The following is a 21,373-nucleotide window of genomic DNA, read 5'->3' as shown; positions in this document are numbered from 1 at the left end:
ATTTGGAATTATATCACCAATAATAATAAGAATAATAGTCATGTTAACATATATTATTATTATTAGAAATAATAACATTAGTTATATAGTACTTATCTTAAAACAGACTAGAAAGTAGTCACACACAACATAGCATAACATATGGCATAAAAAAATATTAAAAAATGGGAATAGGGGACAAAAGAAATAATATATATATATATATATATATTAAAAAACATAACAAAAAAACTACGATAAAACATTGCATTAAAGCCAGTCCATGAAAAACAAACATAAAATGAAATAGCTGAGCCTGATACCACCTGTAGCAACGTCTTTGATTGGCTCAGAGAGAATTCCTTTCGTGGCTGTATCCAATCACCATCATTGTTTCATCTAGAGCGGGGCACTATGGCTCCTCCCCCCGTCTGGAGTTGGAAATGACAGACAGACAGAGGGAGAGGTCTGCTGTTTCTGGATAAACTAGCTACTCTGTCTAAGTGAAGCTGTTCATTTGAAGAAGAAAGCCCAAACTGCGAGTGGGTGGATTAAAATAATACAGTTCCCAGTTGGATTTAGCAAAAGGAGTGCTGGGACAGCGCAGAAACAGAGAGTGAGTATTCCTGTGTTTTCGGTCTGGTCTGAAGTGGCTTTGTTATCAACAGGTAGCTGCATGAAGGAGCTAGCTAGCTAGTTAGCCGCTAACATTAGCCTGCTAACGTCAACTAAAGCAAGTTAAAGTTGGTAAGTAAAGTTAGTTTATGAGTCAAGGTGGCTAATTGCTAAACTGTTTTACCAGCTCTAGGCACTTTCTTTCCACTGAAAATGAAGCTACTTAACAGCACAGCTACTTGTTGGTTACTTTGATAGTAGAGCTAACCAAAACAGTCACTTCTCTAGCTAGCTGTCACTCCACCCTGCCAAATATTGAAATACATTGTCCACTGCTACCAAGATAAAGTTAGCTATTCAGTTAACACTTCATAATACAACCTTTGACATGAGTGGTTTTTTTTCCAATGAGGACGCCGTTTAGTTTGTGTTTAACTTAACGTAATTAACTTACGTTAGCGAATAATTTACCCCACGTTTACGTCAACTGTTTTTAATCATCAAAACGTGTCTGAAGAATTCGAAAGCTAATTTGACAAAATAATGACAACCAGTGCCTGTCAGGTGTGATATAGTTGTTGTCAAGATTAGCTCCGATGCTCACAAATCTGACAATTTAAGGTGGTCTTGCTTATCGGCACACACCTAGACCCCCTAAAACGTGACTCGAAATCGTCTCTGAATCGTTGTCCTATAGCTAAATGTCTTGATATCACACAGCTAGTGATATAAATCAGGCTATTCCTGGGCTGCCTGAAACAGATAAAGAGATGTGGGGAGGGAGGAGGGGAAATGCCACCTAATCACTACACTATCAGTCACTATCTTCAACAGTGCTGCAATTGAAATCGGCCAACGTTTCTGAACAGTCTGACCTTTTCAATGTCACACCTCTGTGCCTGAGGCTGTCAGCAGTGACGTTGACGATAACACTGTGCTGCTCTGGCAGTTTGTCACATTGTCATGCTTTTCCCAGAGTTTTAGCTGCTAATGGGGCCAGGGTGTGTGTGTTTGTTTGTATGTGTGTGTGTGTGTGTGTGTGTGTAATAAAGGGAGGCTTATAGTCTCTCCTCCCTCAGCGACAACCGTTGAAGTGCCGTTGAACAAGGCACTGAACCCCCCCGCAGTGCATGGATGTAGGTAAACCATGAAGGTTTCATGGTTGAAAACTCTTGAAGATCCTCCAACAACCTTTATTAGCAAACATATGACTGTAGGAACCCATACAATCCCTGTATCAGAACAATACACCATTGGAACTGATAAGGAAGCAATATAAAAGAATATTTCCTTAAAGTCAGAAAAAGTCTAGGTAAACTATGGCAGTAGCTCAGTTTCATTGACCCAGACGTGATCAACCACAGATAGGCCTATATCACTTAATAAAACATGACAATTTGTCTAATGGAAGCTGCCGTCGCCATAGAAATTTTCTGTTTGGTGACTTGAAAAAGATGGTTTGTCAGGAGTGGATGTATTTTTGCTTAGTTATTGTTGTAGCAAATGTTGATCAGATCAAACTTCATGGATAGGGCTGTTATAGCAAGTAGTAATAGTAGGCCTATATGTCAAAGAAAAATAGGACATAAAAACAATGAAGAAAATAATGGGGGGCATAGAAACATACACAACCGACAATTCTAACATGTAGACGTATTAACTAGAAATAAATGACTAAAAATTTAAAAAGGTCTGGACGGAGGATGTACAATAGCAGCAGTAGTATCAGTAGCAGCAGAACCTACTGAGACAGGGCAGTCAGATTTAGGAAACACACACTTGATGCACCAGTTGGATTTAGAGAACACACACTTGACAACCAGTTGGATTTAGGGAAGACACACTTGACAACCAGTTGGATTTGGGGAATACACACTTGCCGACCAGTTGGATTTGGGGAACGCACACTTGCCGACCAGTTGGATTTGGGGAACGCACACTTGCCAACCAGTTGGATTTGGAGAACACACTTGATGACCAGTTAGATTTAGGGAACAGACACTTGATGACCAGTTAGATTTAGGGAACAGACACTTGATGACCAGTTAGATTTAGGGAACAGACACTTGATGACCAGTTGGATTTAGGGAACGCACACTTACAGGAGAAAGCTGTAAAAATCTGTCCCTCTATGATGATACTCAACCATTCACCATGTTGTTTTAGACAACTGGACTTCATGTCCCTCAGCAATTAGGCTAATTTCCTCATGTCCTTTTTCTTATTCTGCCCGTTAATAGTTTAACAACTTCCATTAGCTGTGTTCACTCAGAAATAGGTTGGTTTTCCCAACTTTGTGTATTTTCTTTTGGTTGTTAAATTGGTCTTGAATTCAATTCCAGGTAGCATTAAAAGGTCTTAAACTTTTAAACTTGGCTTTCTGAAACATAGCCTGTACACATTGGAAAGTGAGTAATACCTAAAAGATCCCCATGAAACTTGGGATTGCTACATGTCAAACCTGTTCAGCTGCTGTTGCAATGGGATGTTTTGTGGGAAAGTTAGATTCTTGCACTGACAACCTATAAATGCTAATTCAAGTTCCACTTAGTGGCATGGGCTGTATATGTTCCTGAAGAATTGTTATAATTTGACACATAGTAGGTTTTGTTGCAGTTGCTATTTGCATTTTGCTTTTGTATTGCCATAGCTTGTGGGCTGTGTCTGTATGATATTAAACAAAGAAGGTGGGGTATTTCTTATGTTAACTGGCATATCTATCACTGGTTGACATGTTTACAGGCTGGGACTTGAAGTTGGGTAGCTTGTAGCAATAAACTTGCCTAACTTAGTAAATGACTTTAAAAACAGAGAAGTACAAACAGGGATTCCTGTGAGATATTCTTTATTGTTCTCAGCAGCAATAAACAGGACTAGCTTTTTCCTGTGTCATATTTTTTTCATTTTCATTTTTTTTAATTCAAGTTCTTACAGTGTGAAATTACATTTCATGATAATCAAGCTTGGAATAGACACTTTTCTACAGTTCTTTATATCACACTGGAATAAAACCCCAGTAAACTGTGGGCATTGGTTAATATCTGTGTTTGCAGTGCAAAACACTGAAATGATTATTACTAGTTTAGTGCTGATACAATTTTTCAGTGATTTTTTTCATATATAGTAAAATAATATAGTTTACCAGGATATTGTTGCTCATGATGAATTGAAAACATGTTACCTGCCCATGCCTAGACTTGACTATGAAAAATGTAAGGCTGGAAATGTTTAGTTTGTTTTACTAGATCTTAATCTCCAGTGAAAATAGTTGAAATTCCCTCCCCTACAGTTGGCTATATTGTGCATCTCTGACAGGCCATCAGCCTGGCCACTGAGCTACAGGTGCATTTTATTTACCGCTCTAAAACTCCATAGCTGGGATGGGAATGCACGTGAATCTGATGTAAGAGCTATGACAATAAGTACGTGAAACTGATGCACTGAAACTCTGGACTGACCTTTAGTTAGGCTGGACTACCAGGTATGAGGTCACATCACCATGGTGACAGGGTCAAGGCTGACTTTTATGGACACACACACGCAAACACACACACACACGCACACACACACACACAGAGTGAGCTAGTGAAGCAGAGAGGTGAGGACGGGCACATTGGGCTACAGGCCAGCAGAATACAGAAGTCCTCTGTTCTCTGGAATGCTCTCTCTCTCTCTCTCTCTCTCTCTCTCTCTCTCTCTCTCTCTCTCTCTCTCTCTCCCCTCCCCCTCTCTCTGACCTGGTCGGGAACCAAAGTTGGGCTGCAGCAAAATTAAAATGTGTCACCAAATTAGGGTTCAGGCCGATATTGGCCTTTTATTAAAAATCAGATATCGGCCAGTCAATGTGGTCCACCTCTGATATGATGGAGGTTCCTCCCTGACCACAGTTAAGTTTCTAGCAGGGAAAACACTGAATACTTGTATAATTGTTTGGGGCATGAAAATTGTCAAATTTAAAGATCCTGAAGATTGACACAAAATGTCGGCTATCAGCGGCTTCCATCTAAAAATATTGTCCCTCAAAGACCCATATTAGTCATATCCTACCCCAAATTATTGTAGAAAAAAAGCTGACAGCTACTGGATATAATAGGGCTGATACAGGAACCACATTACTGCCATTCCGCAGTATTTGAAGACTTGGGGTTTGGAAAGTTGGCCATTACTAACAGAACTCCTGTTTTTATTCTCTGTTTTCCCCCTTTTGCAGGTTAACATTACAACGAACTGAACCTTAACTTTATTTTGAATAGGCCTAATACTTTTGTTCTCTATCTACTTTGCTCCTTTATAAGATGCAACACACTTTTTTCAAGAATTGGTTAGTTGTTATGCAAATTTTGGTCATATTTCATGCTGTCTGAAGACCCAAACAAAGAAATACACTTTATTACAATATTATATACAATATCCTAATGTACTAACTAATACTATACCCTTACCATACAAGATACAACCACATTGGAGAATCAGACATGGGAGAGACAGCAGGTATGACATTTCTGGAGGTTGTGGTAGACAAATATTTTACAGACAAACATCACCACATCTTTTCATTCACATCAGCTATTTATCGCATAATTTCTTACTCAACAAAACATTCCCGCTTTGTTGAGTAATGATGGAAACTGAGCTTATGCCTGTATTCCCCTCTCTCTCCCTCACTTTCCCTCTTTTTCTCCCTGTCTGGTACAGGGTGGTACAACCCTTCTCAAGAATCTAGAAGTGTGTGTGTGTGTGTGTGTGTGTGTGTGTGTGTGTGTATATATACACACACACACACACACACACACACACACACACACACACACACACACACACACACATACACGCGCGCGAGATAAGAGCCAGCTCTGCTTCTGCTCCCCAGTGACATTCACAATATACACACACACACACTTCTAGATTCTTGATTCTTGACACCACCTCCTATTGCTGTTCTCACTCTGTGTCACATGATGTAGTTTGTTTACAATTGTGCACCTTGTACATACTCTCTCTCTTTCTTTGACTCTCTCTCTATGTCTGTCGACCGGAGCTGTCTGTGTATGTTTCACCACATCCACCTGCTGAACATTCAGAAGGTCACTTTCACTCGAGCCATTTTGCGTCCTCACGTGAATTAGGCTACACGTTTGTGCCAGTGATCTAGGTTGTGCTTTCACCTTTCCATTTTTCCTGCTGGTGTCCGCACACAGTCGGCACAGGTGGAGATATGATGCTCATTTTCCTACCTTTTTGTACAGTATGAAAAACAACTTCCAAAGAGCTAGATAACTCAACACAGGCAACATGAAGCCTTTATTTGGTTTGGTCAAAGTTTCTGTTTTATCTTTATTTCATTGTGTGGACCTGAGTTTAGTGTTTTCATACAAGTGCATGCATTATGTCATGCTCTGCTTCTTGTCAATCACCTGACAGCCACAGGAAGTAATGGAAGTGTCCGCCAGGAACGTTTTCTTAGCATATCCTAGTAAAAGAATTGCATCTTAGTCCAGGCCAAATTGGCAAATTGGCCAATTTATTCAGATTGGTGTGAAGGCACCACAAGTATCTACACCTAGTCCTATGTCACCTAGTCATGGTGAGTAAAATGTCAATGTTCTCGGTCATCTTAAAATTTGAAATTTTATTGTATTTCTTTACACAGTATCATTGAATGCGCCATTATATGATAACATATTTTTTCAATCCTATCATGGTCAGTTCAGCAACAAATCAACAACGAGAAATGCTATCTGATATTTTGACATTGTTAATAATAGCCCAAAACCAAATGCTTACTAGGAAGGACACAAACAGCTGCTGCAAAATAGGTGCAGATGGAAGCTGAAGTAAAAGGACAGCAGAATTTATCTTCACCAGGCAGGAAATACAGACCAGGCAGTAAACAGCGTCTGATAGTACTTAGAGTTGAATTGTAGTTGCAAGAAGTACAAACTGAATCACTGGAGGCTTTAAAATGTTCTCACCCTTCAGTGGAGGAGCTTTTGACTGTGGCGGCAGATGGTGTTGGGGTGGGGGTCCTCACATTAGGTCATAGCTTATCAACACTGTGTGTGTGTTTCTCTACCAGTGTGTAGTCCAACAGGTTTGTAGATAAAGGCTTATTTAGCTAAGTCACCAGTCTGAGGGCAGGGATCCAGTAGGAAACAGCTGCAGGTCTTCATCAGCCATAATACAGGCTTTTCCAGCCAAACTGGGTCTCAAAACCAAACATACCCCCCCCCCCCCCCGCCCCACATCTAGAACAAATTCAACCTGAAACGCTGATTGCCAAAAGGCAGTTTTCTTAAAGTATGGATCAGCACTCAAAGTAGGTCATGGTCCTGTTTCTGCTGGGTTTCCACATGATTGGAGAACTAGTGTGTTTTAATGAGCCCCGAGGATGAAAAACTACATTTACTTAGCTTGGATGCTGGGCTGCTGCTGCTGCCGCCGCTAAATGGCTGTGTTTACATGCATGGACAATGCCGTTCTTAACCTGGTTCAGTGTCCGAAATTAACTTTCTGGCTCACCTTCAGTATATCGGCCTATTCATTCAAATACATTTCTCATAGAAATATGTCATCCTACCCATTCTGCTATTCGGTGTGTAAAATCAGGTACTATGATGTAATTTAAAACCTGCTCACTCACTTGTACATTGGATCATGTTTGCATTTAATCAGGAAGTGCAGCAGAATTGAAATTACATTAGAGCATTCTGAAGAATAACCCCCCCCTCCCCCCATTTGAGCCTGCAGTGTGTTGTGTTCTTCACAGTGATGTTAGCCGCTATATCTCTGTGCTTTTGTTGAGGGAGGCTGGATCTCCAGGAGAGCTGGTGAAATCCTCCTCCAGTCTTCCTCCAGTCAGTGATGTCTGAGCATCCAGACACAGACTACAGACTCCAGACTATATTCAGACTGTAGGGGGTTTTATCTCTGGCTCCACTCTCTCTCTCAGACAGAAAGCTTATCAGAGGCTCGTTTAGCTTCCACTCACCTGCTGCCCAGCCTTAACCTGAAAAATATATAACTTAGATATCATATAAATCTGAAGTTTCCAGACTTAAACTCTTATGGGTGAAGCACGGGTTCAACAACCAATATGGGTTTTTGAAGGCTGGTACTGGTATTTTTTTGGATTTAAGTAAACTAACTGAAAAGCTACTACTCTGTCCGAACATGACAACAAGCTTTAGAAAAGAGATGAAAACAAAAACACAACTGGCCCGCGTGTGTGGCTATTTGCTTATATCATTACATCTCATGGAAATCTCCACATAGCACACGCTAGAATCAGGATTGGTTATAGGGTCTGAAATCGCTTATTGCAGGTTTAAGGTAAAACTAGTCCAGCTTGGTTTATTTTGTAATTACATTGTTATCTCCAGGACATATTTGTCTTTAGTCAAGGCGTTCAAAGAAGCTTTTGACACTAGGAAGATGTGGGCCAGTTTGTTGTGTTTATGTTATTGGTGGTACTGTATGAGGATATAAATCCTTCAGTGTCTGTCAATTTTACATGCCAAATGTCCAATCCCTTGTTCATTTTAAGACAAATTGGTGTTTACAGGTCTAATGCTTTAATACTTTAAAAGTACTATTTTAAATGAACATTGCAGTGCTTTGTTTCAGCGATAATGCTTGTGTTTTTCTCAGCGCTTCAAGGTGATAAGTGAGCAAAGTAAATAAGTCCAAATGTCCTGAGATAGTGCAAGGCTAGTGTGTTTTGATGGCTGTGACACACACGCACACATATACACACACTCCCCTCCCCCATCGATGGAATTTTGTTCCCAGGCTGCCTGGCATTCCTCACTGCTGCATCATGGGACCTCTGTTCTGTGTGTGTGTGTGTGTGTGTGTGTGTTTTGTGTGTTTGTGTGTCCACACTCCTGCTGGTAAGAGATAGCATATCAAACATGCCGTTGTTGTTATTGTGGCACTGTAAGATAAGACATCCATCCATCTCTCCACCTGTTTATTTTTACCTCCCTTCCTTCTCTCTCTCTCCCTCCCATTCATCTCTACCTTGCTTGCTCTCTGTCCCCTCCCTCCGTTTTCATATCTGTCCACCCCGTCCTCCCACCTTTTCGCTCTATAGTCCTCTATCCTTCAAGTGTGTGTGTATGTGTGTGTGTGTGTGTGTGTGTGGGGCACGGGGACCTCCCAGCTGCTGACAAAGCCGTTGTCATGGATACGCGTGGTGGGTGGGGTGGGGTGGGGGGGAGAGGGGAAAAGAGAGGTAGAGATGACTGAAGTAGAGAGAGAGTGACTGCGTTTCAACCAGTCAGTCAGTGAACACGTTACTCAGTAAACTAGTCAGTCACTAAACCAGTTAGTACTCAACTTGGTAAGCCTGTAAGCCATGCAGTCACTAAACCAGTTAGTAAGCCAGTCAGTTGTTAAACTAGTGAGTAAACCAGTCACTCAATAAACCAGTACACCGGTCAGTTGTTAAAACAAGCAGTCAGTAAACCAGGTAGCCCTTTAGTATTATGCTTTGCGTCTATGACTGCCTCTTGTCACTATTTAGCCTCCCCCCAGTACACATTCACTTCCGTTTGATGTGAGGATGCAGAATGGCACCAGTCAAACCAGCTGTATGATGTCATTTTCTTCTGTTTCTCCTCAGGTGAAGGTGTCATGGCCACCCTGTTTGCTGAGCTACCCTCCTAGACTGTTCCTGGTACTTGTATATATATACACGCACACGCACATATCCCTCCAAACCACACACATGACGACCTCCCACCTGAATGGCCATGTTGGGGGAGCTGGGGAGGGAGGAGGAGGAGGAGAAGAAGAGCTGAGGGGAGGACAGCAGCACCGGGAAATGGCCGTCGACTGTCCGGGAGAGCTGGGGAGTCGAACGCTGCCGGTGCGGCGATCTGCACAGCTGGAAAGGATACGGCAACACCAGGTACGTACACACACACACACACAGTGCAATCAATAAAGTTCAATTCATTCGGTATATTTCCCCATTTACATTTTTTATGTATTTTTTTTTACATTTTGAAAAGTTTAATGCTTTTGGTTTGTTGGGCTGGTATTTAGTTGACATAATCTAATTATTATATGTAAGATTCAATGTAAGATTTTTTGAAAATGAAAATAGTCAATAGTTGCAGCACAACTAGGCAACATAGGCCAAGTTTCCATCCAAGCATTATGAAGCAAATTATGAAATTTTTAACAAATGCCAATATCAGACCGAAAGTTTGTACAGTTGTGTGATTTGTCTATCCATTCTTATTCATTCAGCTCACTATCTCTATGCAGGCGTCTAGTAATGTGACTAGAGATACAGTATGATTGAATATAACATACATAATTAATATGTAGAGAGACAAACAAGCAGTGATTAGCCAAGGAACCTAAACAGGAGCGCTTGATTTGACACAAATAGATTAAATGAAACATCCATTTTGTAAGATTGATAATCGTGGAAACTAATTTCAAGATTATACACAATTATACACTTATGTGATGATGCATTTATGTGTGTGTGTGTGTGTGTGTGTGTTAGGAGGATCTTCGTCGTCGTCGGGAGGAGGAGGGTCGGCAGCTGGACCTGAATGCCTCTCTGCGCCTCAGGAAGCTTTCCCAGAATCCCCACGTCGGAATTGACAACCCCACGTTTCTAGTGGAGTCATACACGCCACAGCAGCCACCACTAGATGGCCAGCACACACACACACTGCTGGGTAACGCGCGCACACACACACACACACACACACACACACACACACACTCAGTGGTGGGCAGGACTGCAGGTCATTCCTGTAGTAAAGCTCTCTGAGGGAGACGAGGCAGAAGAGAGAGGCATGTCAAAACTTGGAATATAAATAAACTGAAAAATGGCTTAGACTGGAGAGAAGGAGGGGAGATGATGGAGAGAGAGAGAGAGAAAGAGAGAAAGCTGCAAGGAGGAGGAATGTAAGGAAGACATTTCTGCCATCAGGGAGGGAATTCCTCAGGGAGGGAGAGAGGGAGACAAGAGGCTCTCGAGGGCGAGTTAATTAAAACTCTGTTAGGGAACTTAATGAGACACACACACACACACACACACACACACACACACAGTAGACCTGAAGTCTTGCCTACAAAATGAGATAACCTCCCTTCAGTAGTCAAAAGCCAGACAAGCAGTCTGCCTCATGCCATCATCCTCTCTTCACATCTAAAGCACCCGTGAAAATAAAGATATGTTATTAATATGTAAGTAATTGACCTGAACGTGTGTCTGTTCATTCCAGAGTTGGAGGAGCTGCTGCTGTCGCTGAAGCAGGTCCAGGGCTGTCTGTCCGACCAGCAGAGTCAGAGCGACATAGAGCTGGTTCTTGCACTACTACACAAGGTAATATTAAGGGACTTAGAGGGGGAAAGAGCCTCGGGTTAGTATGTAATTACAGCGCCAGAAATTTCAGTGATCCCCCAGACTTGTATTCTTGTCAGGGTGGAAAAGTCTCTGAAACAGCATTGAGAGCATCATGGGACACTAACACTCCGCATTGAAAGCCAGACTAATGAAACTCTTTTAGGTAGGTTATCAGTTATTAGTCTAACCCCTCTGGAGACATAATGGGGAAAAGATGATTGATATGTGGATTCCTCTGTCTGTTGTCTACCTCTGTTTTACCTCGTAACACCGCTGATGAAGTCAGAGGTTCTGTAGGTGGCACTCTTTTCTTCGTCTGTTCAGCCATGGTGGCTATGGCTGTGCATGCTAACTACCCGGTTCTTCTTCTGTTTATCCCAAACAAACCGGAAATGTAAAGCGCATCACTTCCTGTGCGGCAGAGGCTTTTTCCCAGGAAAGACCTTCCAGACTGAGGTGTTTAGAACAGCAAATATAAAAGCTTTCATGAACTGGCTATAGGCTGAATCACTGTTGTGTTATATCAATCGGTGACAGAGACTAGCAAGATGAACATTTACTTATATGAAAATGTCGCAGATTATTACTTTATCATTGTACTGTCAGATAATCTAAATATAGTGGGAAACACGTGTAGTTTCTCCTGATGTCCTCTCTCCTGTCTAGTCTGATTTCCAGTCAGCGCTGAGGATCCATAATGCCGTGGCCACTAGTATGCACAGACCCTCTCCTCCATACCCACACACACAGCAAGCCCATCAGCTGGCAGTGGAGGTAACACACACACACACACGCACACACACACACACACACACACACACACACACACACACACACACACACACACACAGAGCTTTGGAGTGGGAATAGTCATGGATATCCCAGTTTCATTCAATTTGAGCTTTTAATGATTCAATGCTTTTACAATCCTTGCTGCACCATGTTCATCTGACAAAAGACACACACACACAGACACACACAGGTCAGTGAGTGTGTAATAACGAGGTTGAGGACAGAGCAGCTCTGTTCCACATCAGTTAGAGCTGAGACACTAATGCTTATGTGTGTGTACACACACTTACACATGTATACACACACACATCCACACACCCATTCCTGCCAACCCAACTCTTTTATCTGTGATCACTTTTTTTAGCAGTATGTTACATCTCATTAGCAGACAGCAGAAGGGCTCACTGAAGAACTAGAGCCTGTATAATACATGGTACTGCTCTAAAATATAGCTCAAACCTTTGACTTAATTGTACTGAGGATGCCAGAAGTGTTGGAATGATGGATTGATTTAGGAATGTTGACGCAAAGTAGTGAGAGCTAAAGCGTTACGGGCTGCTAGAGATCCATTTGACTGAAAATCTTACACAAAATCCAAGATGATAGTGGGTCAAAGTGAAGCCCGTATCAGGGTGCTAATACGATCAGCGCTGCGATTATTTTCTACCACAATGTTGAGTTGGCTAGCTGTCAGAGCTATTCATGTCTCATTTCAATGGAATCTCATTAAAGAGCGGCACATTATTTCTGCTCTGTGTCGGCATCTCCGCCCCCTGCCCTGCACTTGGCTTTAAAAATGGAAAGCTTCGGTTCATACTGTGCTCACCGAAAGACGTGTGCCTTTTCCCATTGTTAACGAAGTAGAAAAGATGGCAAAATGAAACGTTAAAAATAAAAAGTTGGTCAGAGCGGGCTCAAGACGCCCCAAGTTCAGGTCCAGCTCATAACTCTCTCTCATCTTACTATTAGATTAGATGGACCTTTTAATGATTGATATAGGGAATTTGGGTCATTGCAGCAACAATTGAATAGGATACAGAAAAGAAAAATTATATTTTATGCTGTTGCCATGGTAACAGGTCCAGAATCTGGTCCAGTCCAGTCAGAACAAAGATGGACTCGAACTCGGCAACCTGCTGTCAGACACACATGTACAGGTACACACACACACACACACACACACACACACACACACACACTTGCATTAGCAAAAACAGTGATTGTCATTGCCTCAGGTCCATGGCTGAGTTATCGTGTGTGTGTGTGTGTGTGTGTGTGTGTGTGTTGCAGGCATTGCTCCTGGCCCATGACAGCGTGGCGGAGAGGGAGATGCAGCCTGAACCGCTACCGCCCCCAGGAGAAACCCTGACCCAGTGGGGAGGAGAGACGGTCAAGATAGTGCGCATAGAAAAGGCTAGAGACATACCACTGGTAAGACAAGCAGACACACACACACACACACACACACACACACACACATGCACGCAGTGGGGGAAGAGACGGTCAAGATAATCCACATAGAGGCCAGAGATTGACATCTATACTCACACACTAACACATTAACAGTTGTGACAATGTGTTCCAGACATATAATGTATATTTAGGGTTAGGGTTAGGGTTGATAGCCTATCAAATATGTATGAATTGACACCACTTGCCATTTGGCAGGAAATTCTTAAAAACATTTGTGTTCCAAGACTGGAAACTGCATCAAAGGGTGTGTGTCAGTATTTGCCGCCATTCCGCTATGTCTCTGTCTTCTATAGGGAGCGACTGTTCGTAACGACATGGACAGTGTCGTGATCAGTCGTATCGTTCGAGGCGGCGCGGCTGAGCGCAGCGGACTGCTCACAGAAGGCGACGAAATACTGGAAATAAACGGCATAGAGATCAGAGGAAAAGACGTCAACCAAGTCTTTGACATTCTTGTAAGTATACCCATACCCATCAGAAATGAAAAGCAATAGAGATCAGGGAGAACGACATCTAGCCAATTCTTTGATATACTGCTAAACAAACAAGCATTATTACTAGTTTAATGAGTTAGTATTTCAATTTCATGCTTTCGTGCTTCTCTCTCTCTCTCCCTGTGTGTGTGTGTGTGTGTGTGTGTGTGTGTGTGTGTGTGTGTGTGCGTCAGGCGGACATGCACGGCGTCCTCACCTTCGTGCTGATTCCCAGCTCTCAGAGCAAACCTCCTCCTGTCAAAGAGACTGTGGTGAGTCGTGAGTCCGGTCCACTGACCTACAAATTACTGAAGAAATAAACAGATAAACTGAGACCAAATTAAACTGTTTGTCTCTGGCCCACTGATCCAATTTGACTACAAGCCCGCAGACCCCGTTTATGTACCCTGTAGAGACCAGGCGCTCATATTATTAGCATATTGAATCCACAATGTGAAGACCCTCAGATGATTGATAAGGCGTTGTCATACACAGTTCTTTGAGAGCAGTTATTCCAATGAGTGGTTTCACGCTTTGTTTTGGTCAACAAGACCTTGTTATTCCAAGCCAAAACTCACTGAGATCCTGATCCCAGCCAACTACAGGAAGCAATGCGCTTTATAGGTTAAACACACTCACGTAATCTCACAGAAATATATTTAATAGGAAAGTAGTTTTAACGTGAATCCCCTTTTTCTACAAACTGAATTGTAAAACTGAGAAAATAAGTGAAAAAGTATCAGTTATTTATTCAGGATGTCGTTCCGTAAACCGTGCGATAACAAGGACCAAATCAAGCACAATCCCCATCACAGAATTTACAGAAATTGCAATGATCCACAAACTCATCTGATGTCGGTGCTCCATGGTGGTTTACCCTGAAAGAAAATCCTTTCCTGCACCAAATGTCTGACCAGTGAAGGAAACGACTGCTCCCGCGTGGCTTTGGTTGAGAAATTATGGTCGTTTGAAATGTTGCCATGTGAAACGTACCCGAACCGATGCATAAATTCCAACAAAGTGACAACTCGTCCCCCGATACAGACGAAAGCAAACAGAAAAGAGGTTTGAAAACACCTCGATGTCTCCTGTGGGGAGCTGGGCCTGAACCTAATCCAACCTAGTCGTACGAATCTATCTATCTTGCTCCATCTCTGTTATTATTTCTCTTCTTCTGCTCCTCCAGGTCCATGTGAAGGCCCATTTTGACTATGACCCGTCAGATGACCCCTATGTGCCGTGCAGAGAGCTGGGCTTGTCCTTCCAGAAAGGAGATATTCTCCACATTATCAGCCAGACCGACCCCAACTGGTGGCAGGCTTACAGGGATGGAGACGAGGAAAACCAGCCGCTAGCCGGACTGGTACCAGGTACTGCTGTGTGTCTGTTTGTTTATCTGTCTTTAGGTACTTTTGGCTGGCTGGCTCTTGCACTGCAGTCACTGTATGAACAAACTTGTGTTGCGCTAATTGTAAGTCTCTCTGCATAAGGACACCAGCTAGATGCCTGAAGTGTGAATGCTAAGTACTCTATCTGACCGCTGTTTGTTTTCTCTTGCGTTTTTTTTCTAAAGGGAAGAGTTTCCAGCAGCAGAGAGAAGCCATGAAGCAGACCATAGAAGAAGACAAGGAGCCTGAAAAGTCTGGTCAGTTCCCACCTCTTCTAACCTTTCATAACCCAGACCCTCTTAGTCAAGAAGTCCTCATCAGCAATTCCATAGGAAAGTCATTTATGAGTACAGTCAGATTTTGCTATATGGTGTCTTGTCTCCCTACAGGGAAGCTGTGGTGTGCGAAGAAGAACAAGCGGAAGAGGAAGAAGCTGCTGTACAATGCCCACAGGAATGATGGTATGACCTGTCTGTCTGCCTTCTGACCAAAAGTGGATGCCCAAACAATCAAGTGCTGTGTGCTTTCTTATAATATGTCATTGTACTTTATGCAATATCGCTGCAGGATTTTCCACAGGAAATGTGCTAGTTGTGGTGGAGTGTTCATAGAAAATCAAGTTTCAAGTTTGTGAATTGTATTTTATTTTATTTTTTATTTTTAGATTACATTTTAGTTTGAAAATTGTCTAGAGCATGCTGAGCATCTATCGAAGACCTTGGACAGACTTGTTAACCTGTGAAGTAAACTTTCTTTCTTTTTCTTCTCATCTGTCTTGTCTTCTGTTCTTCCCTCTTTTCTCCTCCTCCTCTGCCTTCCCGCGGCTTTTCCTATCGGCCCAGATTATGATAACAAGACGATTCCGTTCTCTTCTCCCGTTGGTCCAGATTACGATAACGAGACGATTCTGTTCTCTTTCCCCGTTGGCCCAGATTTGGATAACGAGGAGATCCTGACCTATGAGGAGATGGCTCTGTATCACCAGCCGGCCAATCGGAAGCGGCCGATTGCGCTGATCGGTCCGGGCAGCTGTGGGCAGGCGGAGCTCAGGCAGAGGCTGCTCAACAACCAACCAGAACGTTTCGCTGGAGCTGTACCTCGTAAGACTTGAACACACACACATACACATACACATATAGTATACATACATTAATTAGACCACCTAATAAGTGTTTGTGTACATGCTGTGTGTGTGTATGTGTTGCAGACACTACACGGAGTCGTCGTGAAGGCGAGCTGAACGGTAGAGATTACCAGTTTGTGTCTCGTCAGACTTTCGAGGCTGAACTGGCAGCTGGTAGGATTTATGTTTCATAGCACTTCAACATTTGACGTTTTATTTGGTTTCAAGTGTCACACAGCGCTTGTTTTTTCATGGAGCACCAGACAGGCGGGGCTTACTCCATCAGGAGGATACTAAATCGGCAAACGCTTGTGTTGTCTTATGTGTTTTCTCCAGGCAAGCTGATAGAGTCTGGCGAGTTTGAGAAGAACCTTTACGGAACCAGTACAGACTCAGTGAGACAGGTCATCAACACTGGAAAGATCTGTCTGCTCTGTCTACACACACAGGTTGGGATACATAATACACACACACGCACACACACACACGCTTAGCATGGTGGCATAGTGAGTAGAGAGACTATCCTATAACCAGAGGACCCAGGTTCAAACACCAATGTCTGCAACAATCCAAGCTGCTGAAGTGTCCAGTAGTAGGATTATTTATTTATTTATTTTTAATTGATTGGTTATATTATAACGTTATATATGGCCTAAATGTGTGTATTATCTGTATTTCATGTTGTTGATGTGTGTAATTAAAGGTACATGGATTCTGGGAAGGCATCTGAAGTTGGAGGTTGAATCTTAATGATCTCCTCTGTGTGTGTGTGTGTGTGCGTGTGTGTGTGTGTGCAGTCTCTAAAGGTGCTGAGGAGTTCAGACCTTAAGCCTTACATCATCTTCATAGCCCCGCCCTCCCAGGAGAGACTCAGAGCCCTATTGGCTAAAGACAACAAGAACCCCAAGGTACCTGTCCGTCCATCTGTTCAAACCGTCTGTTTATACGCAGTGAAAGTTGAATATATGGACACTGTAGACAATATCAACAATAATAATAATAATAAGCGCGTCGCCCGCAGCCCGAGGAGCTTCGGGAAATCATCGAGAAAGCGCGGGAGATGGAGCAGAGCTGCGGCCACCTGTTCGATGCCGTCATCGTCAACTCGGACCAGGACAAGGCCTTCAACGAGCTGCTGCGACTCATCAACAAACTGGACACGGAGCCACAGTGGGTGCCCTGCTCCTGGCTGCGTTGAACACACACACACACACAACACACACACACACAATACACACACCGCTCACAGTAGTAGTCCACAAACCGGACACTGAAAACACTTTCTTACTCAATGCTGTGGGGAGAATAGAGTATATACTGTACCCCCCCCCCACACACACACACACACACACACACACACACACACACACACACACACACACACACACACACACACACACACACACACACACAAAATTATCAGATATACAGAGCACATACAGGTTTTTTCCAGAATGTACTGACATGGGGAAGATCCTTTTGTGGATCGACTGACATGACAGACAGGAAAACACACTAAACTTATCCTGGAAAAAGCCTTTATTCTGATAGTGATTTCTTTCTCATCATCTCAATCCCTCGCCAGACCAAAATCTGAGCCTGGGATGCTGAGATGTTTATTTTGAAAAGTTGTACATTCTTCTCAGAAGTGCAGGTTCTCATTTCTAAAAAAAAAATGTTCTCCGACTTTGCCTTTGACCTAATCTTACGATCGTTTCAGTGAACACGATTACAAACTATATCAAAATCACAGCATTCCTACCTTTGGCAATCATAAAGATGGATTTTAGCTTTTTGATGTGTTACAGACTGTTATAGAAAATCAATGTAAACTTCCGATTCTTTTTTTTTTATTTTTTTTAAAATAAATAACAGGTTCAGCTCGGCTTTGGTCCCAAGCACAGAACTTTTATAAACGAGGCCTCTAGTAAGGAGTAAATGTGAAAATCTTTCATCACCGTGTGCCGAAATTGTTTTTTTTTTCTTGTTGCTGGAACAAATACAGATACCAATATACTGTATATATATATATACTTGCTCATACACTGAGCTACAGCCTTCACATATCGTCTCTCACACACACACACACACACACACACACACACACACACACATACGATACACACTCAAATCCACGCTGAGCCACAGCCTTCATTGCTACGAAGAACATACACACTTAATGTCACACACCGCATTAGTGCATTAGCTGATGACTGTCCTCTATACTGGGGAGTCTATGGCGATCCATGGCCTGACACTACAGCCTTCTGGACACTGACTGACTGGTTTACTGACTGACTGACTGGCTCACTAACTAGTTGAGTGACCGGTTAATTAACTGGTTTCTGGGTGACTTACTGACTGACTAGGTGACTGACTTACCAGCTTACTGACTGGTTGACTGGCTGGTTTCTGGGTGACTTACTGACTAGGTGACTGACTGGTTGACTGGCTGGCTGACTGGCTGGCTTAAACTGCACACTATTAAATCACACTAAAATAAAGGACACAGCACTTGATATCTGTTTGACTGGCTGACTTTTTTTTCCTTTTTTGCCTCATACTCTGACTGACTGACTGACTGGTTATCTTGTTGGCTGTCTGACTACGTCTGTCTGACTGTTTCTGTCCTGTCTGATCACATTTTAGTAGAAATGACCTCTGACCCTGAACCTTGAGGGGTGAACACATAAAAAATAAGTGAAAGTTGAGAGTTGTAGTTTTTAGACGAGTGTTCCTGATCAGCAGATGATGCTGACTTTGATTATTATTATATATTTAGAGTGTGTGTGTGTGGTTGTGTGTGTGTGTGCGCCTCTGCAAGTGAATGTAAATGCCTGCGTGTGTGTGTGTGTGTATGCGCCTGTCTCTTAAGACAGTGAAGTATTATTACCTGAAGTAGATCTGACACCATATCACTGTTGTTATCACTGTGTAGAGTCTTTATATATTTGTAATATTGAAAATAGATTTATGAAGTCCAGAATGCACCAATAGGATCGCAGGCTCCGCCCCCCTCGCCTCCCTGCTTATTGGTCCAGGAGGCAGGCGGAGGCGGGGCTAAGTGGAATTAGTTGTTTTGAATGTAAAGTTGTTTATTAAAATCACTTCCTGTTTATCCGACATCACTTCCTCCTGAGAAAATCTGCTTTTTTTTTCTATGAATATTCACGACAATGAATAAATAAATAGATGATTGATAGAAAATGACTGGCTGTGTTTTTGTTCCGGGTTGCTTCATAATGATGACGTTGAAGATGTTAAGATTTTCTACTGTCTAATGTCAGATGTCAAGTTTGAATGCAGTCAAGACTAAAATCCTCACATTTTTAAATGGAGTTTGGTGTTCTCCATACAAGAGATGGGTATTTTAGAACCAAACACATAAGCAGTGCTTCTATGTATGTATAAACTATGTCCCTAGGCATCAATGGAGAATGTCAAATTATGGCATTCACCTTACCTAATAGCCTGAGTTTAAATTGGATTCATTTGATTTGGTATAGTTTTTATCATTATAATGGACAGCAAATATTAAGAAAAAAGTGATAGAAATCTATTTGGAGGCCAAAAAAAAAAAAAATCACATAGTGGCAGCATTAAGGATCAATGTTGATAGTTCGGTGACCTATGTCTAATAATAGTCGCATATAGGCACATTGACCAAGTAATATCTGGTCAGAAATGTAGTCTGTTTTTATAAGTGGGTTTGGAAGTTTTGGTGGTAGATGATATTAGATGCAGGGACTTTGCCATAGTTTAACTAGGCTTCAGTCAAGTAACGCCCCTATCTATGTTTCCAGCTTCTATGAATCAGTTGCTAACATTAACTAGCAAACCAATTGGCATCAGTGTACCCCTTTGAAGATATTAAGGCTGCTGATCAACTAGGCGACAAGAGAGCCGAGACTATATTCATATACAACGTTGATTTATATGTTTCAGTTTGTTGAAAATGTTTCCTCCACCGACGAGGATGGGATTCGAACCCACGCGTGCAGAGCACAATGGATTAGCAGTCCATCGCCTTAACCACTCGGCCACCTCGTCAGGTGTCTTCTTCTACGGAATGATTTCCACTCAATCGGTTTACCTCCGAATATTTGAGAATTTGTGGACGGTAGTAGGTTAGGAGTCCAAAACATTTTATTAATCTGCACTACTAACCAACACCGCGCTAGTCTGTTTATTCAGGAAATATCTCGACAAACTACTGTTCTCTGAATGAAGCGCGTCAAGCTGTTAGTGTTACACACAAGACCGGAGATTAAACGGTTCTCACTTCAGAATAAAAGCACAAACATTGGGCGGTATTTAGGTGTGGAGTTTAACAGTACAATTCAATCATTCGTTTTAGCACTGATTCCTTCTCAAATAGTTTTTTCAGTTTGATGCTTTGTATTAGATTTAGACTGATATATTGGGCTGATATTGGTCTTTTATTAAAACTTGGATTTTAGTGTCTCATGTCATCCAGTATGTTGCCTTTGAGGGCTTACGTAAGATCCTCCCATAAAAAAAATCTGTAAAACCATGAATAAAGTTCTGTCTTTTGTTTTTTACCCCAATCATTTATTTATTAAACTTTTAAATGTTTTTTTGTCAATCAAAATATCATTTATTGGCAGCTTTAATGCAAAAACATCAGTATCTGTATCAATCTTCAAAAGCACATATCAGTTGAATCCTACTTTGTATTACTCAAACAAAAAAACAAACAAAAAAACCTGTGCAATATATGTTAGTATATGTTGGTAAATTGGTAAATTATCAAAACGTGTTTTACTTTGAAAGTCTTGACCGGAAGCTCTCGTAATTATTGTGGCTTGCTTTACTCTTGTCTATCAGCGCTTATGCTAGGAGGACTAGTTCTTTGGTTCATTCTACCACCTAGGGGTGAAATAATGGTACAATCTACCAGGGAAATAGAAATAATAGATGCACAAATTTCTATTATTTTGTTTATTGACAACATTTTGCATTTTGCTACAGCAGAATTTCATTTGGGTATTATTTACACTTTATTTATATCTGATGATATAATATTCCTATAGGAATCATTCGTAGTTTCATTCATAATTGATAGTTTCATTGTGGTATTTGTACAGTAACCTTCTAAAAGTTATTGTGAGATTAAGATTTTTACTGCCCCATAAAG

The 21,373-nt window shown here is 41.9% G+C and overlaps 1 protein-coding gene and 1 non-coding gene across 3 annotated transcripts; one reads left to right on the top strand and one right to left on the bottom strand.

The window, feature by feature from the left end:
* Positions 1–456: 456 nt before the first annotated feature.
* Positions 457–19,340, top strand: pals1a (protein associated with LIN7 1, MAGUK p55 family member a). 2 transcript variants are annotated; one of them, XM_071914284.2, is made up of 17 exons: positions 457–595; positions 9,218–9,505; positions 10,115–10,292; positions 10,845–10,945; positions 11,633–11,740; positions 12,838–12,915; positions 13,049–13,189; positions 13,525–13,686; positions 13,899–13,976; positions 14,891–15,074; positions 15,278–15,349; positions 15,482–15,553; positions 16,025–16,192; positions 16,300–16,389; positions 16,552–16,664; positions 17,013–17,123; positions 17,237–19,340. In XM_071914284.2, the coding sequence occupies exons 2-17, from the start codon at positions 9,323–9,325 to the stop codon at positions 17,411–17,413; spliced, it is 2,016 nt and encodes a 671-aa protein (XP_071770385.1). In that variant the 5' UTR covers positions 457–595; positions 9,218–9,322; the 3' UTR covers positions 17,414–19,340. The 2 variants fall into 2 exon arrangements, with proteins under 2 accessions (XP_071770385.1, XP_078145716.1); XM_078289590.1 differs by lacking the exon at positions 12,838–12,915.
* An 843-nt stretch (positions 19,341–20,183) lies between these two features.
* trnas-gcu (transfer RNA serine (anticodon GCU)) lies at positions 20,184–20,265 on the bottom strand. Its single transcript has one exon. It is a non-coding gene; the product is annotated as a tRNA-Ser (tRNA).
* Between the last annotated feature and the right edge of the window lie 1,108 nt (positions 20,266–21,373).

Source organism: Centroberyx gerrardi, chromosome 17, assembly GCF_048128805.1.
Source record: "Centroberyx gerrardi isolate f3 chromosome 17, fCenGer3.hap1.cur.20231027, whole genome shotgun sequence".
NCBI lineage: Eukaryota > Metazoa > Chordata > Actinopteri > Beryciformes > Berycidae > Centroberyx > Centroberyx gerrardi.
Note: the sequence above shows the minus strand (reverse complement) of the source record. Positions and strands in the feature narration are given on the sequence as shown.

What these genes read in the sequence shown, in the direction of transcription:
- pals1a (XM_071914284.2), top strand. Translation starts at nt 9,323, where the DNA reads ATGACGACCTCCCACCTGAATGGCCATGTTGGGGGAGCTGGGGAGGGA. An exon ending in CGAGGCTGAACTGGCAGCTG is followed by an intron (nt 16,390 to 16,551) that starts GTAGGATTTATG and finishes TGTTTTCTCCAG; the next exon opens with GCAAGCTGATAGAGTCTGGC. An exon ending in AAGACAACAAGAACCCCAAG is followed by an intron (nt 17,124 to 17,236) that starts GTACCTGTCCGT and finishes CGTCGCCCGCAG; the next exon opens with CCCGAGGAGCTTCGGGAAAT.